The sequence below is a fragment of the Anabrus simplex genome, chromosome 2 (genome assembly GCF_040414725.1).
Source record: "Anabrus simplex isolate iqAnaSimp1 chromosome 2, ASM4041472v1, whole genome shotgun sequence".
Classification (NCBI taxonomy): domain Eukaryota; kingdom Metazoa; phylum Arthropoda; class Insecta; order Orthoptera; family Tettigoniidae; genus Anabrus; species Anabrus simplex.
Window position 1 is genome coordinate 585,905,457 of NC_090266.1, and position 17,278 is coordinate 585,922,734.

Below are 17,278 nucleotides of genomic sequence, written 5' to 3' on the forward strand. Positions count from 1 at the left end.
CCAGATAGGTCCTATGGCAACGATGGGATAGGAAAAGGCTAGGGAAGTGAAAGAAGTGGCCATTCCCTTAATTAAGGTATAGACCCAGAATTTGCCTAGTGTGAAAATTGGGAACCACAGAAAACCATCTTCAGGGATACAGACAGTGCAGTTTGAACCCACTCTTTCCCGAATGCAAGCTGAAAGCTATCTGACCCATCAGTAAAGTTAGGGTACGTCCAAGATGTGCGCTGGTTGTCTGAGTCAGACAGTCCGCGCTGACTGTCTGACTCTGAGCGGCAGGTGGGATGTGGCCATTATGAAAGCTGGTTGTCAGCGCAGACAGAGCTGCCACAAAAGGAAAGATATGAGACAACTGATCAGTGTAGCATGGAACTAACAAGAGAACAGGCTGCAGCTCTATTGCTGCTAAGTGACAATGTTAAAACCAAGTTGAAACGAATGAGAAGTGATACACATCCAATTAATTAATTAAAATCTATTTACGGGGAGTACAAATACCTTTTTCCACAGTTACTTGCCGACGAAAACAGATTTTTCGAATATTTCAGAATGAGTTTGGATATTTTTTTATTTTATTTTGTTAAAAATTGAACACAGGCAGTGTTCCTATTGGAAAGATCTTTAATTCGCTTATCCCTTATTGGAGAATTAAGTTGAACTTTTGAAATCAAATCCTCAATGTCCATTGTTAACAAAATGTCAAACACACTCAACACGAAAATCAACAGCCTGTGCGCAGGTTGTCTGCAACCAGAATGAACTAATCATTCCGGTAAACATCTGAGTCAGACTACCAGTGCGCAGGCTTCCTGCACGCAGGTGCATTATGGCCAGTCCCACTTAGCAACAAAGGATATACTTATGCCGACTCGGCGCCGACTGTCTGACTCAGAAAACCAGTGTGCATCTTGGATGTACCCTTATGCATATTTAAAGCAGCAAAAATTGTAGGAGCAATGGTTGTACATAGCAAAGTCATCTGCAAATCCCTTGCTATAAAAGTAGTTGACACAAAAGATGTAAATCATTATGGTAGAGAGAATTGTTTTTTTATTTTATACACAAGTATAGCTGCTATGAGATCTGTATTCATGTTTAGGACTGGTATTCTTATATTTATACTGTAAATATATGGAACTATTACTGCAGTGGAGTAAGGAAAATAAAGTATGTTTCTGACTGTTCTACTCTAATATAATTTGCTCATGTAGTAGTAGTAGTAGTAGTAGTAGTAGTAGTAGTAGTAGTAGTAGTAGTAGTAGTAGTAAAATTGCACATTTTACAAGACTCATCCATGCTTTAAAAAGTGCTTGTTACATCTAAACTTTTGTTATAATTTCAAGAAGTGCAAATGTTTGCTACCAAAGATGGCTGGAACACAAGAAACATGTATTTCAATTCCTTACTTATGGAAATAGTTATGAATATTAGGCTATACACACTAAGAAACTTGTGGAATACACACAGAATCAACCACTCTTGAAAAATTGAGATTTACATTCCTCAAGTTATTGGTTTTATATCTCATTAAATACTTTTACGGTTTACAGAGACATCAAGGTGCCAGGATTTTCTCCCACAGTGTTGTTTCACATGCCAGTAAATCTACGAACACAAGGCTGACTTATTTGAGCACCTTCAAATATCATCAGATTGAGCCGAGATCGAGCCCGCCAACTTCAGCTCAGGAGGCCAGAACTCTACCATCTGAACTACTCCAGATGGATACTCTATGAGTAATAATTAAACTGGCTTTCTTAAATCTCTCCACATTAATATATTTTGTTGAAGCACATACGGTATATCTGTAGCACTAGAACTCCATTTTAAGCCAATAATATCCAAAAATATTCCAAGTTCTTGTCACAATTGAGGTTCCCCACCAGCTACTTTCAGAACACCTCATATCCTACCAAAAAATCATGACTAGTATCTATGTCAAAGTACAGTAACCTTTTTTCTCATTCATAGAACTTTGGTCTGAAAGTTTCTTTTCTCAAGCACCAGCTCGATGGGACTGATAATTGAGGAGTGGAAATGGAAAATGACATAAGTGCCACAAATGTCATTTTGAGGTTTTTGTTACGACAGGAGTCTGTGTTGTGATCCCTCTGGAAAGGATTCATTTAACAGAAACATTTATATTCATCCAAGCATGGTACACAGATAGCGTTAGCACTTCAAGCAGACACTAGTGACAGTGACCATGGCCTGGAGAGTGACGCAAGAGCCTAGGGAGATCCAGTCGTCAATGTGTGTAGTGCCGCAGCTCGCACCAAATCACATCATACTAGTCAGTGCTGTTACAATGGTTGTGTGACACGTTATTACATTATGTGCATGTAATGCAGATGAACTGACAATAAAACTCATATGTCTCGGAAGGTGTACAACTCAACGATAAACAAAGAGAGTAAGGAGAAACGTAGCGCTGGTAAACCTTGCACAGCATCTACAGGTCGTGAGATTCCTGGAAAGAAAACGCCATCAGAACAACTTGCATGTAAGTGTAAATATGCTCGTAAGACGTTACTACGTGTGTACAGGGAGAGTCTGTTCACCCAGTTCTACACTTTGGGCAAAAATGAGCAAGGTACATACCTTTTAAATAGACTGGAACTTGTGAACGTAAACAGAAGACGACACTGAACATACAACCATCTGTCAGAAAGCAAGAGATAAGTAACAGTGTGCTACAGTGTTCCTAACAGAAGAGGAGAGCATGTGCAAGTGTGCAGCAAGACATTCAAGAAGATTTTTGCTGTGACAAATCGGCAGCTTCGAACACTTCAAGAAAAGAAAAAGAAAGGTGTTATGGTTTATGAAGACGGAAGGGGTAAAAGTGAAGGCTCAAACAGGCATAAGGCAATGTAAAGTAAATAGCAAAAAAACAATCATAAGGTTAAGTTCACCGCAAATGACCGGGATCTGGTGAAAAACCATACAAATTCCTTTCCCCGAGAATGCAGTCATTACGGTAGGAAGAAATCACAGAAAGAATATCTCAGTCTGGATTTAAGTTACCACCAGATGTTTACTGTGTTCAAAGAAAAGTATCCAGACAATAAGGTGACATACAAATACTATTGCGGCATCTTCAAGACCGATTATACGACTTTCGCCATTGCTAAACCCAGAACAGACACTTGCCAGCGTTGTGACAAGCTGCAGGCCACTGTGAAAGCCACGTCTTCAGAGGCGGAACAGCATAAGGCCAACAGTGAACTACAGCTACATGGAGAGTGAGCGGAAAAAACACAAACACTTATGAAGTGATATCTGTGATTCTCAGTTACCCACCACAAGTACCTGCACAGTGAGTATGAATATGCAACAGGTTCTGTTTGTTCCAACCCTCACGCATTCCAGTATGTTTTATTCATGACAACTAGCTTGCCATAATATACATGATTCAGGCACCAATGACAGTTTCATGTGCTTGTGGGATGAAGGGAGCAGAGGTCGAGGGGGTCATGAAATATGATCTTGTTTATTCAAAGTGATGACGTCCGGATATACAAACAAACAAAACGTTGTTATATGGTGTGACAACATCACAAAACAAAAAAAGGATTATGAGAATGACACTCATTTATTTAGTAGCTAAAGACCATTTTGATACTATTGATTTAAAATTCTTCGTGTCAGACATAGTTTCATGACATCTGACAGGGACTTCGGTCTCACCGAGAAAAGGAAACGAGTAATGAAAGCCATGATCCCAGATGAGCTACCCAGATGAGCTAGAGGCCGCTATTAACTCCACAAGACCAAAAAAAAAAGCATTCAAGATAGTTAAAATGGGTAAAGATGATTGGTTTGATTTTGGAGCTCTCACGAACGAGTACATCAATACTACCAAGCTGCAGCTCAGTATAGCCTCACACATTAGAGTGAATAACCGACACCCTAAAGTAATACATGTCAGAATGTCATTTGATAATGATTGGGTGTCCTACAAGATATTTAAGAAAACAAAGAAAATATGGGGGCTTCCTCCACCATCACAGCTTCCCCATGTGTAGAAGCATCATATCAGTGCAGAAAAGAAGAAGGATCTGCTGGAGCTCTGTGACTACTTAGATCAGGGTCTCCCAAATGCTAAAAATCTCACGCGTGCAAACTGAGGCACAGAGAGCCTGTGCACAGTGCATCGGTCCCACTCGGCTACGCTCGGCTCAACTCTGCTTGGATTTGGAGTGCAACGGAGCAAGTGAGGAAGAGGGAGACAGGCGGAGCAAGCAAGACAGGCGTGGGGAAAGAGAGACACAGCGCTATTGCTCCAAATTGAGGAGTGGGGGGTCTGCACTCTGGTCAACCAAGCAAAGTAGTCTTTTGCACCATGCACAGTGCATGCACCAGGCGCATACACCCTGAGAGGCCCTGACTTCGATGTAAAGTATAGAGATTACTATCGTCAGCTATGTCGAGAAGAAACCGTGCGTTCATAACCATGTACAGTGTAACATTCATATGTTGATATCATCCACTTCGTAACACATCCTGCACGTATTGTTTAATTGTTTAACTTCATAATGATGATTACAGTGTTCTTTAACATGTTCTATGCTGTATAGGAAAGATACTTGATGTGTCGTTCACTTACGAAATGTGCACAATCGTAAAACTTAACTAGAAATGTGTCATTTGTTTAGCCTTTTCACATTAGATAGTATGTAGGCTTACATCACAATGTATGAGAGATAAAATGTGATGAATACATATATATACCACTCAATAAAATGTTCCTAAATGCACCGAATACATTCCAAAACAGAATGATAGGTCATTCATTATTGTGTTGCATAACGATCTGGAAAATGTCATGTGTGCCAGCAGATGGAAATGGAGAACGTAAATGCCAAATTCTTGACAGCAATCATTTTGTCCATATTTCTCCATTAGGTACCTTTTCGCACTTAGGTTGTTTTGCATTTCCACACCTCAATCTCTCTTAGCACTGTATTTAATGTGTTTGTTACCAAGTATAGTACATCAGAAGTTTGCTCTTCTATGCAAGTACATTTTCAATTTTAGTTTGATCCTTCCTCTAAGATCTTCATTTTCACATTGATCAAATAGCATACCATAATACAGCTATAATTGTCTCAAATTTATTCCAGAGTTCACATATATAAGAAAGATAATCCTTCTAGGAACAGCCACTCACTTTTCCTTATCGCCAGGCTTAGTAGCTCAGACAGTAGAGTGCTAGACTTCTAAGCCCAAATTTGATCCCAACTCAGTCCGGTGGTATCTGAGCTTGCTCAAATACAACAGCTCATGTGAGCAGATGTATTTGTGACACAAATCACCAGCACTTTGGAGTCCCTAAATATTGTAAAAGCAGTTGGTGGGATGTTAAATAGGCAACTATTTTCTTTATCATGTGGTTAAATAAGCCAGACACTTTTATAATAGAATCCAATCAAAGCAAATCCAAGGGAAATCCAAAGTATTTTTGTAGGATAGTGTCAAAACTACTTACATCAATAATTTTTGCTATGAATGTGTATGATCCTTCAACATCTGGCCATGAAAGCTGCTTCCAAAATATTTTTATCTAAAAATAGAAAAGTCACAATCAGTCATAGCAAACAGTAAAAGAAAGCAGATTTGTTTCTGAAGTCCTGGCAAGGAATATACATAAGGATATGCAGATTTTTCAGCAATAATGACACTTGATACAGGACAGTAATCGGTGCCAAGCATAAAGGGCTGTACAAATCAATCAACATTGCTAATTCAGAGAGGAGCTGCCAGTAAATTCAGTAAAAAGACCTGGTTCAATGCCAGGGTCCATATTAAAATATGGAAGTGTTAAAAGTGTTAAATATTGTTTGCAGCATGATCATACCATGAATCTGCAGTAGTAAACATGGTTCCAAATGGTCTTTTACTTTTGTAGTACCATATTACTGCAAACTTATGAAGATGTAATCTTTATTATTGAATTAATTACTGACTATTTTACATGGTGTTGCTTAGGCTATGAAGCCTGCTATTTTGCCAAAGCACTAGTCATTTGTATCTTGTTCAGTTGCATTTCCTCAGGCAACTGTTAATTCCCTAATCAAACACAGAAAATTATCATATGTTGTGTCATTATTTCCTTACACACACACACTCTCTCTCTCTCTCTCTCTCTCTCTCTCTCTCTCTCTCTCTCTCTCGTTTAATTTTAGCATATTTTAAAGTATAGGCTATGGGTTAGTACCTAATTGGAGTGAGTAATTTTCTTAATAAAGCCCTTAAAGATGTATACTTTGTATTTCATTATTCCTTTTCTCTCATTCTTTACTTTGGCCAGTAACACAATGCAGACAGAATATAATACTAAAGGAAATTATCACTTATACAATTCATTGAATATTTTATGTCCTTACCTGATAGTATATGGCCAGTGTATCAACAGCTGATGAACTATATTTCACAGTATCATCAACAGGCTCCAAGTTGTCCAATTCCACAGCCTTCTCTATCCTTTGTAATGCTTTGTACAATGCAATATCTAACCACTGTGCAACACCACGATGAAACCAACGGTGGAACTCGGTAATCTGAAGATTGGAAACATCACCAGGGCACAAACCAGTGCCCAGCCTGGAACAAAATTGAATTTATTTTTCCTCATAAATAATAATTAGACTAGTAGAGTTTTGAAATTTCAGTTCATGAAGTACATTTGAGTTATTCCAGAAGCAAAGAAAACTATTTCATCCTACTGCACTTCACAAATATTGTCCACTGGCAGAAAATGAAATCCCAACATCAAGAGGACATTAGTTTAGAGGAATGCAATTTAGGCTAAGCATGTGTCCAAGAAACATTTATTTGATTGAAGTTTGCTGGTCCCAGGTTGAAGTATGAGCAAGAAGATGTGTGACATGGTGGTATATTAATAACTGCTGTAGTTGCCAAGATTTTGAATGCAAACATGCATGCATTGTGTAGTACAGGTGCTGTATGTAATTTTGTGGGATGGAGTTCCATGCCTATTGCACTTGGTCGGTCAAATTGACAATGATTAATGCTGATATTGGATGATGCTGGATTTGTCATCCCATAATGTCCCATAAGCACTCTATGGGTGAAAGGTCTGGCAACCTCACAGGCCAAGGCAACAGGTCGATACTTTGTAGAGTATACTGGGTGATGGCAATGGTATGAGGACAAGAGTTATCCTGTTGGAAAACACCCCTTGAATTCTGCCAACGAATGGCAGAATAACCAGTTCAATCATCAGTCTGACATACAAATCCACTGTGAAGGTTCTTGGGATAACGACAAGAGTGCTCCTGTTGTCAAAGAAAATCATTCTCCAGACATAACTCCTGGTGTAGGTCCAGTATGTCAATGCCACAGACAGGTTGGTTCAAAGGCCTCACCTGGCCACCACCTTACAAACCTGCGGCTATCGCTGGCACCAAGACGGAAATGGCTCTCATCCGAGAAAACAACAGATCTCCACTCCATCCTCCAATGAGCTCTAGCTTAACACAACTGAAGCAGCAGACGGCAGTGATTTGGAATTAGTGGCATGAACACTACAGGACATCTAGCTTGGAGCTCTCCCTCGAGTAATCAATTTGTTACAGTTTTCTGGGTCACACTGGTGCAAACTGAAGCTCTAATGGCTGCTGGAGATTCAATAGAATCCACCACAGCCATGAGGCGAATACGGCAGTCCTCCCACTCTGTAGTGGCCCACATGTGCCCAGACCCTGGTCTTCTTGCGAGAATGCCTTCCTGTGACAATTGTTTCCAACATCAATGTACTGTGGATACATCCCTACCAGTCTTTCTGCAATATCGCTGAAAAAACATCCACTTTCTCATAGCCCTATTATATGGAGTCATTCAAACTCAGAAAGCTGCTAATACTGCCTTCTTCCTCCCCTTAAAAGGCACGTTTGACTCACACCTAACTCAATGTGAACACCAGATGAGGACTAATGCTCACAAAGTGTACAGTGCATATTTAAAGCAAACCTGTTTTGCAAGGTCATAGTGGCACTACTAGAACATCTCTTCAACTAGCATGCAAATCTGAATAGGTGTCATCCTTCAGATGAGCAAACATGCCTTCCAAATTTAGTTTAGTATTTCATTTTCCGCTAGTTTATCTTGTATAAAACTCTTCAGGCAAGTGATTTCTTGTATGGTTCATTTCATTTCCTTCAATTCAGTATGGCCCAGTCAGTTACAATCGCAGTGCAAATTCTTCACACACAGTGAAGCTCTCTTTGCTCTTCTTCAGTTATTTAATATGATCTAGACCTTAATGAGAATTTTATTTTATGCCATTTTGGCAACATCTCACCCTTCCAGATTTCAATAAATTAAATCTCTTACTCCAACAACCTCAACAAAAGAATATTGGTCTCTCATTAATGACTAGCACACTTCATATTTCATATACAGTGCTCACACTAACATACAGTTCTGCAGACAGTCATGTCTGGAGAAAAATGTCCATTGAGAGGTGTCTGCTGAAACAAGGTTGTAAAAATTAATTGAACATTTTAACGATGAACATCCACCTTACATATAAGCATACATTGTTAGTTTGATTATTCTGATTAATTTAAAATGAAATGTCTCTAGACCTAAACACGCTCATCCCTTGTTAATCATGTTTACTGGGTGATTGAAATGGTTAGGAATTTCTGTCTCAGCTGAGAGCACATGCAAGTCTCTTCCTTGTCAAATTTAACTGAACAACCTGACCTCAACCTTATTAGCGATAATCTGAAGTATGAATAGAATGATGAAGCTGGGTTGGTAACCTGTGAGTAAACAGTCACTGGCATCATTCCTGGGTAGCTAGGATTGTTGGAATGTACACTAATTAGAATCCAAGATGACCATAACAAAAGGTTTGGAAAGGGACTTGTCCAGAAGAATTAACTTCACGGCTACTAGAGCATTCCTATGTAAATGATTTTCTCCTTTCCTTGGACTCGGAATAGTACAAACATTCAAAGGTAATTCCCATATGTCTGCAGAAAGGTTTTAAAAGAACCAATAACATTTTCCAGAGTAAAAAACTGTCCTGGAATAAGTAATGTGTCTCTAAAACAAGGGAACAAGATTAATGGCACCCCTCTGTCTGGGGATCAAGGTGACTATTTATGAGGCTTACTTAACACGTGTCGCATATTTCATTTTTCATGGAAAATTCTCCATATAGGGAGGTGTCCACTGAATAAAGGTGTCTCTTAGGGCAGGTTAAATTGTACCAGTAAGGATAATGAAACGATAAAACAAGTTTCTATCTAGTTCCATAAGTTGTATGAGGGTCTATCAAATATAAACAGGATTTTGTTCCTGAACATAAACAGTTGGTAGGACTGGCCCTGCGCTTCTGCTATGCTTAGGCAGGACTGTTAGGAGTGGGGAGAGTGTACCGTTAGATATTTCCCACAGTTTCGTCAGTAACGCTAACGATGTCGGTGCAACAGGTGCACCCCCACCACTGCGCAATGCATAATTATAAAATTTCTTGCTCGTGAAGGAGTTACAGCGGTGGAAATTTGCCAGAGATTGACTGCACAGTTCGGTGATCAAACAGTGTCAAGGACGCATGTGCCTGCCTGGCATAAAAAGTTCAAGGAAAGAGGAGAACGTGTGGAATATCAGCAACATGATCGCCATCCTCAGACCAGCATTACAGACAAACATTCGAACGCTTAAAGACATTATTGACAACAATTGACGGGCGAGAGTATCAAATTTCAGCACAAATCTGAATCGGTTATGGGAGCTGTCAAGCAATCATCACAAACGACCTACACTTCCGTAAAGTGTGTTCCAGATGGGTCCCTCACCGTCTCACCAAAAATCTGAAGTTGAGAAGTTTGGAGGTCTGTCAGAGCCTTAGGCCTACAGCAAGGTCTGCAGAAAAAGGTGATTCATTTCTGAGTCGGATCGTCACCTGCGACAAAACATGGGTCCACCACTACCCTCCCAAATCCAAACAAGCCAGTAAGAAGTGGCAGAGGAAAGGGGAGGCAGCATCAGTGAAAGCCAAGCTGTTTTCTGCCATCTGTGGTAGAGATGCAGGTGTTTCATGGCAACGAGTGTTTAATAACCACTTCCTTATGGAGTTGCACTATACCCTTTTATGTCTATTATCTTATCTGCTAGCAAGGTTCTTGCAACAGTATTTTTTGATCGGCGAGGCATTTTGCTGATTGATTTTTTGCATGAGCAAAGCCCAATCGATGCTACTTACTACTGCGAGCTGTTGAACAAGGAGAAGGTTGCATATCGCCACAAAAGACAAGACCAACCGATTCCAACAATGTGCGGCCCCATACTGCAGCTCTGTCTCCAAGCTACAGGAAGTGCACTGGACTACACGTGATCACCCTCCTCACAGCCCGGACTTATCGCCCTGCGATTTCCATTTGTTCGAACTGCTTAAAGAAGCTCTAGGTGGGAAACGATTTGAAGATGACGAGAGTGTTGAAGACTGTGCACAACTGGCTGATGACACAACCTTGGTTTTTTTTACGCTGAGGGCATCAGAAAGCTGCCTGTACGCTGCAACAAATGCATTTCCAATACAGGAAACTATGTGGAAAAATAAATTTTAAATGCCTTGAGTTTTTCAATGAAAATCCACAACCTGTTTCCAGTCATTTGACCAGGTCAGGAATGGAATGAATGAAGATCTAGCGGTGAGGATAGGAAACGTCGCAGCTGCCAAAGCCTGTCGCACTTCTCTGGGGCAATGATAAATGACCGACAGATGAAATGTTAATGGAGAGTGTTGCTGGAATGAAAGATGACAGGGAAAACTGGAGTGCCCGGAGAAAAACCTGTCCTGCCTCTGCTTTGTCCAGCACAAATCTCACTTGGAGTGACCGGGATTTGAACCACGGTATCCAGTGGTGAGAAGCCAGCGCGCTGCCACCTCAGCCATGGAGGCTTTGTGTTTTTCAATAAATGAATTTAAATAAAAAATAAAATCCTGTTTATATTTGATCCCTCCTCATACCACAAGAACCTTATAATGAAGAGAAGTGAAGGAAACAATGCAGATAAGATAATAGACACGAAAGGGTACAGTGCAACTCCATTCAGAAGTGGTTGTATAACACTGGTTGCCATGACACACCTGCATCTCTACCACAGATGGCAGAAAACGAAGCAGTGAATTTCAGTAAGAGATATGAGTACACACTTTTACCTACATATTGCACCAATTTGTTGAGGAGTTCTTATGATAACAAAGCTCACATCTCCTTCAGCAATATCTTCAGTTGGTATGAGGGTCACTATTGAGTGACAACTTTTCATGAACCAGGATTTTTGTAATTTAAAATCCACATACCTATCCTAATATACAGGCTTTTCTTCACTTTTCAATATAATGGCCATTTATTCACACATATCCCCCACCCCAAACAGTTCTGCAAGCTTGTCCATATCCTTGTGGTCAAACTCCATTCCTGCAACCTGCAGACCCTGACTAACTTCTTTCTGTATATCCTCGCACCGGTTCCATCACAAAACTTAAAAGATGACTGAGGGTGTTATGTCAGGACTGTAGGTAGGGTGTGATGGAACTTCCAACCCATGTTTTCGTGTACGAGTATGCATATTATCATGCTGGAGGATGAACATCTTTACTGTGCAATGTACAACAGAGCTTGTAAAGTGTTTGGGCATATCAGCAAGCAGTACATGTTGTTTGAGGCACCATGTAGTATGAAAGGTATTTGTGAACTCTATTGCCAAAACAGATCAGTGAAAACAGACTTTTAGTAAAAGAAGGCCTTAAAAATCGAAGAAAATTAAATCAATGTCATATTCTCATTTCCCTCCAGTACATATTGGTGATACAGTATGCTTTCAGATTTCTGATGTGGATCGAGGTAGGAGGGATCTATGAAATATTCTTTTAATAGTTGTGAAAATGGCTGAAGGAAAATATACTCACTCAAAAAGAGTAAGTGCATGGTATATATTTAATATTTTATCAGATTCAATTTTAATTATCATCAAGGTATAATTCAACTCCCATGTAGATAAAAACCCTGAGTATACACACATTGATCTATAGGTTTAATTGTTTCTGAAAAAAGTACCTGCAAGAACATGTACAATACCATATGTTCATTCTGTGTTTGTTTTTTTAGCAACTTACAAATTAGGAAAGGAGAATTGTAGTTGAAAAGAACTGTTAACCAGGAACCAGTGTTTGGTTTGTCAGAAAATACTCATAGAATATAATAGCAAGAGAAACTAGTAGAATTTTGTAAAATAAGTGGAAATATGATACAGACCCAAATGTTAATAAATATGGAAATGAGAGAAATAATTTTGGCAGTTGATGGGAGTATACAAGAACAAAGCCTTAAAAGGAAAAAATAACAAAAATCAATGCATTTTATGCCACACATATTGTTCCTCTCAAAATAAGGGCATAATTGTAATGGAAAGTGTTCGGCAGACAAAATTTACATTTAGTTTGTCAGGCAGAAATATCAGCTGATATTGATTTTATTGGAGTAGGGTTTACTTTTTGAGTTTCAGAATATATTTTTGAAACTCATGCAAACCAACAAAATAAAATAAATGTAACAACTCAAAATAATATAACAATATTGTAAAATAAAGAATGAGATTATGAAAGGAACAGGATAAGATGTTAATAAAAACATATGAATAATGACTATGTAATGCCAGATGTGTCAACAGGAAGCGACCATTGCCACAAATTTTAAAAATTATTTTTAAATAATTATTTGTAACTTTAGGATAGGTATGACAGCAATTTAATATTCTTAAATTAATCAGAATTAAATTGCTGAGCAAGTTTAGAATTTGTGACATGATAGTTTTGCAAATCACATATTCTGAAATATACATTGGTAAAATCGGCAAGATGTAACTACAGTAAACTTATGCCTGAGCAGTTTAATACCTTGATTCAGTGAATTTGACAAGGTTGAGAGGAATTAAGCCAATAATTAGGTATATATACAGGTTAATTAGTTTTAATTAGGTACATGCAATTGTAATTTCCAACTACTGTAAGTTATATCTGTTTAATTCTTTGGCTAAAAATTAATAGACCGGGTGAGTTGGCCGTGCGGTAAGGGGCGCATGGCTGTGAGCTTGCATCCGGGAGATAGTGGGTTCGAGCCCCACTGTTGGCAGCCCTGAAGATGGTTTTCCATGGTTTCCCATTTTCACACCAGGCAAATGCTGGAGCTGTACCTAATTAAGACCACGGCCGCGTCCTTCCCACTCCTAGGCCTTTCTTTTCCCATCGTCACCAGAAGACCTATATGTGTCAGTGCGGCGTAAAACAAATCGTAAAAAAAAAAATTATAATAATAGAGCTGAGGAGATTATTTGTTATCACAGCCACATAAAATTAATGGGAGAGTTAATTATTCCAATTTATGTGTAATTTCAGAGTGATAATAGCCACAAGTATCGTTAAGAGCATCAGTAAGTGCGGTCGATTTGTACGATAAAAGTTTATAATTAATGAAATTTTATATTCAGTTAGTGTTGTAAATTTACAGAACTTTAATCAATCAATCAATCAATCAATCAATCAATCAATCAATCAATCAAGATCTGCATTTAGAGCAGTCACCCAGGTGGCAGATTCCCTATCTGTTGTTTTCCTAGCCTTTTCCTAAATGATTTCAAAGAAATTGGAAATTTATTGAACATCTCCTTGGTAAGTTATTCCAATCCCTAACTCCACTTCCTATAAATTAATATTTGCCCCAGTTTGTCCTCTTGAATTCCAACTTTATCTTCATATTGTGATGTTTCCTACTTTTATAAACGCCACTCAAACTTATTCGTCTACTAATGTCATTCCACACCATCTCTCCGCTGACAGCTCGGAACATGCCACTTATTACGAGTCATTAACCTCATTTTTGGTCCGTATTGACAACAGTGATTACATACAATTTACAAAATATTAGTTTAATGTTAACCTAGTCAATACTTACAATACCACATTTTGTGGTTAAATAATTATACAAAATAGAAAGATCGTGAACATGTTTTGCCCTTCTTATTGGGCAACATCAGCACAATGGATAACCTTAAAACAAATAATTACAATTAAGACTCTTTACAATTATTGGTCATATAAAATTGGAATGAGATGTTGTGATGTTAAAAGTTATTTTCGATATCATGATTAAAAAGTTTGACGTGAATGTTACAAACACAAGTTAAAACTATTGTAGTACAATTTTACAATATTATCTAAAAAATATATATTTATATTGGTGAGAAGTTTTTTAATCGGCATTCGTCTGGAATTGAAATAGATCCTCTTCTTTTAACTTTTTGGTGAAAGTCAATATTATTGTCGTGCTCACCACCAAGTAGATTTGAAGAATAAAATATGTATAAATTCTACAATAGGAACATACCACTTAGTCGAACAGCTCATTTTCTTTCTCCCAAGTCTTTCCAGCCAAAACTTGCAACATTTTTGTAACACTACTCTTTTGTCGGAAATCACCCAGAACAAATCAGGCTGCTTTTCTTTGGGATTTTTCCAGTTCTTGAATCAAGTAATCCTGGTGAGGGTCCCATACACTGGAACCATACTATAGTTGGGGTCTTACCGGAGACTTATATGCCGCCCTCTCCTTTACATCCTTACTACAACCCCTAAACGCCCTCATAACCATGTGCAGAGATCTGTACCCTTTATTTTCAATCCCATTTATGTGATTACCCCAATGAAGATCTTTCCTTATATTAACACCTGGATACTTACAATGATCCCCAAAAGTAACTTTCACCCCATCAATGCAGTAATTAAAACTCAGGAGACTTTTCCTATTTGTGAAACTCACAACCTGACTTTTAACCCCGTTTATCAACATACCATTGCCTGCTGTCCATCTCACAACGTTATCGAGGTCATGTTGCAGTTGCTCACAATCTTGTAACTTATTTATTACTCTATACAGAATAACATCATCTGCAAAAAGCCACTCCTTTACTCATATCATTTATATATATATAAGAAAACAAAGGTCCAATAATACTGCCTTGAGGAATTCCCCTCTTAATTATTACAGGGTCAGATAAAGCTTCACCTACTCTAATTCTCTGAGATCTATTTTCTAGAAATATAGCAACCAATTCAGTCACTCTTTTGTCTAGTCCAATTGCACTCACTTTTGCCAGTAGTCTCCCATGATCCACCGGATACCAAAACCTGGTTACAGGTCCAGACCTTCTATTTATGTCTTTAAAATACCTCTGGTCCGCCTCTGTGGTGTCGTGGTTAGTGTGATTAGCTGCCACCCCCGGAGGCCCGGGTTCGATTCCCGGCTCTGCCACGAAATTTGAAAAGTGGTACGAGGGCAGGAACTGGGTCCACTCAGCCTCGGGAGGTCAACTGAGAATAGGTGGGTTCGAGTCCCACCTCAGCCATCCTCGAAGTGGTTTTCCATGGTCTCCCACTTCTCCTCCAGGCAAATGCTGGGATGGTACCTAACTTAAGGCCATGGCCACTTCCTGCCCTCTTCCTTGTCTATCCCTTCCAATCTTCCCATCCCCCCACCAAGGCCCCTGTTCAGCATAGCAGGTGAGGCCACCTGGGTGAGGTAATGGTCATCCTCTCCAGTTGTACTCAACCGAACCAATGTCTCACGCTCCAGGACATTGCCCTTGAGGCAGTAGAAGTGGGATCCTTCACTGAATCCGAGGGAAATACCAACCCTGGAGGGTGAACAGTTTTAGAAAGAAAGAAAATAGCTCTAAAAAATGAAATAAAAGTAAATAAAAAATGAGAGAGTTATCGGTATCAACATATCATACAGTGTCCACCTCCGTAGCGTAACGGTTAGTGTCATTAATTGCTAACCTCGGGGGGTCACTGGTTCAATTCCCGGTACTGCCAGAAATTTAAGAATGGCAGGAGGGCTGGTGTGTGGTTGAAATGGTACATGCAGCTCACCTCCATTGGGGGTGTGCTTGAACAGAGCTGCACCACCTCTGGATGAGGACAAGAGTTTACCTTTTTATATCAGACTGTTCAGTGCTGAAAACTAAAACCTAAAATTTCACATGCAGCGCAAAAGACCACACTTCAATCTACGTTATTACAGCCTATGTCACTCAGTGTGAGCGTAAAAACCTATTTGAAAACAGTTGACTGCTTAACACTTGCCCTCAATCGCGTCAAAGCTGCAGCTCACGAGGGTTCTGCGGACATTCTTCACCGTGCCTTCTGTGATTTGCTTGAAGATGAAAAATAATTTTTGACACGCTCAATGACATTACGCTTAAGAAATTGGCAAGAATGTTTTTATAAACCCTTCAAAAAAAGTAAACTGACAAATACAATGTGGGAGTTACAAAGGAGAGCTATGAGGAAGTCCACAAAGTATAGCACCGGTCCCATTCAACAGCTCAGCAGACGGGCAGTCGTGGGAAGAAGGAAAATCTGTCATGGTGAACCAGAAGGATGGGGTTGGGGAGGAGGTGCAGAGGTGTGACACTAGGCAGGCGGTGTACCGGCTTAGCATAGGCCAACAGGTACTCATCACTGTTCGCGCGGAACTTGAAATGTCACAACTTTTAGGCACTTTAGTTAACACCCTAATAAATGTCGGCACCCAAAATTGATGCTGACATTTTTCTATGTGTACCTCAATGCGTTTTCCAAGTTTCATCATGATTGGAGACTTAACCATTGCCAATGTTCCCTTGTCGGAATGCTTTATAGGGATTCTTTAGACTGACCCAGCTATTCCTAACGTTTTTGAAAATATGTACGCTGTCATAAAGTACAAATGTTTTTAAGGCATTTCCCCTCAATTTGAAGGTAATATTTAGAATCTGATCCTTTTGTTAGCTCAGGAATCATCACTATATTAATTCCTATTACTATCACAAATAACAGACAAAATATTCAGGCTACATTCTTGATTCTGTTTTATTACAGTTTTAGCAATTTCTGCTAATTTTCATCTCTTCCACTGTTTTACTGGAACTAGCCTCACCAATTCCTTACTACTACCAAAAGCAGAACTAACCATGAGACAAATGGCTGCCTTAGCAATTTTCAGAAAATTTATGTTTTCTGCCTCCTTGTTAGGGGATATAGGCATAGCAGAGGAAAGAAATCTTATAACTTAACCTAAAAAATGAACATAATACAGTATTATATCTTTGCTAAGAAAACCATTCTTAACATTACTAGTATGTAGTTTAATATTCTGAAACTTTTTAATTTTTGAGACAACCACATTCTTGAATCTGT

The 17,278-nt window shown here is 39.1% G+C and overlaps 1 protein-coding gene across 5 annotated transcripts in view; it reads right to left on the reverse strand.

The window, feature by feature from the left end:
* stac (C2 and C2B_Munc13-like domain-containing protein staccato) overlaps window positions 1-17,278 on the reverse strand; it is a 338,745-nt gene that overhangs the window by 74,544 nt on the left and 246,923 nt on the right. For all 5 annotated transcript variants that reach the window (XM_067140968.2, XM_067140967.2, XM_067140966.2 and 2 more), the window contains 2 exons: window positions 6,390-6,606; window positions 5,492-5,566 (listed from right to left, as the gene is read on the reverse strand). In XM_067140968.2, the coding sequence (XP_066997069.2) occupies window positions 5,492-5,566; window positions 6,390-6,606 (292 nt within the window). The remainder of the gene's footprint in view (window positions 1-5,491; window positions 5,567-6,389; window positions 6,607-17,278) is intronic.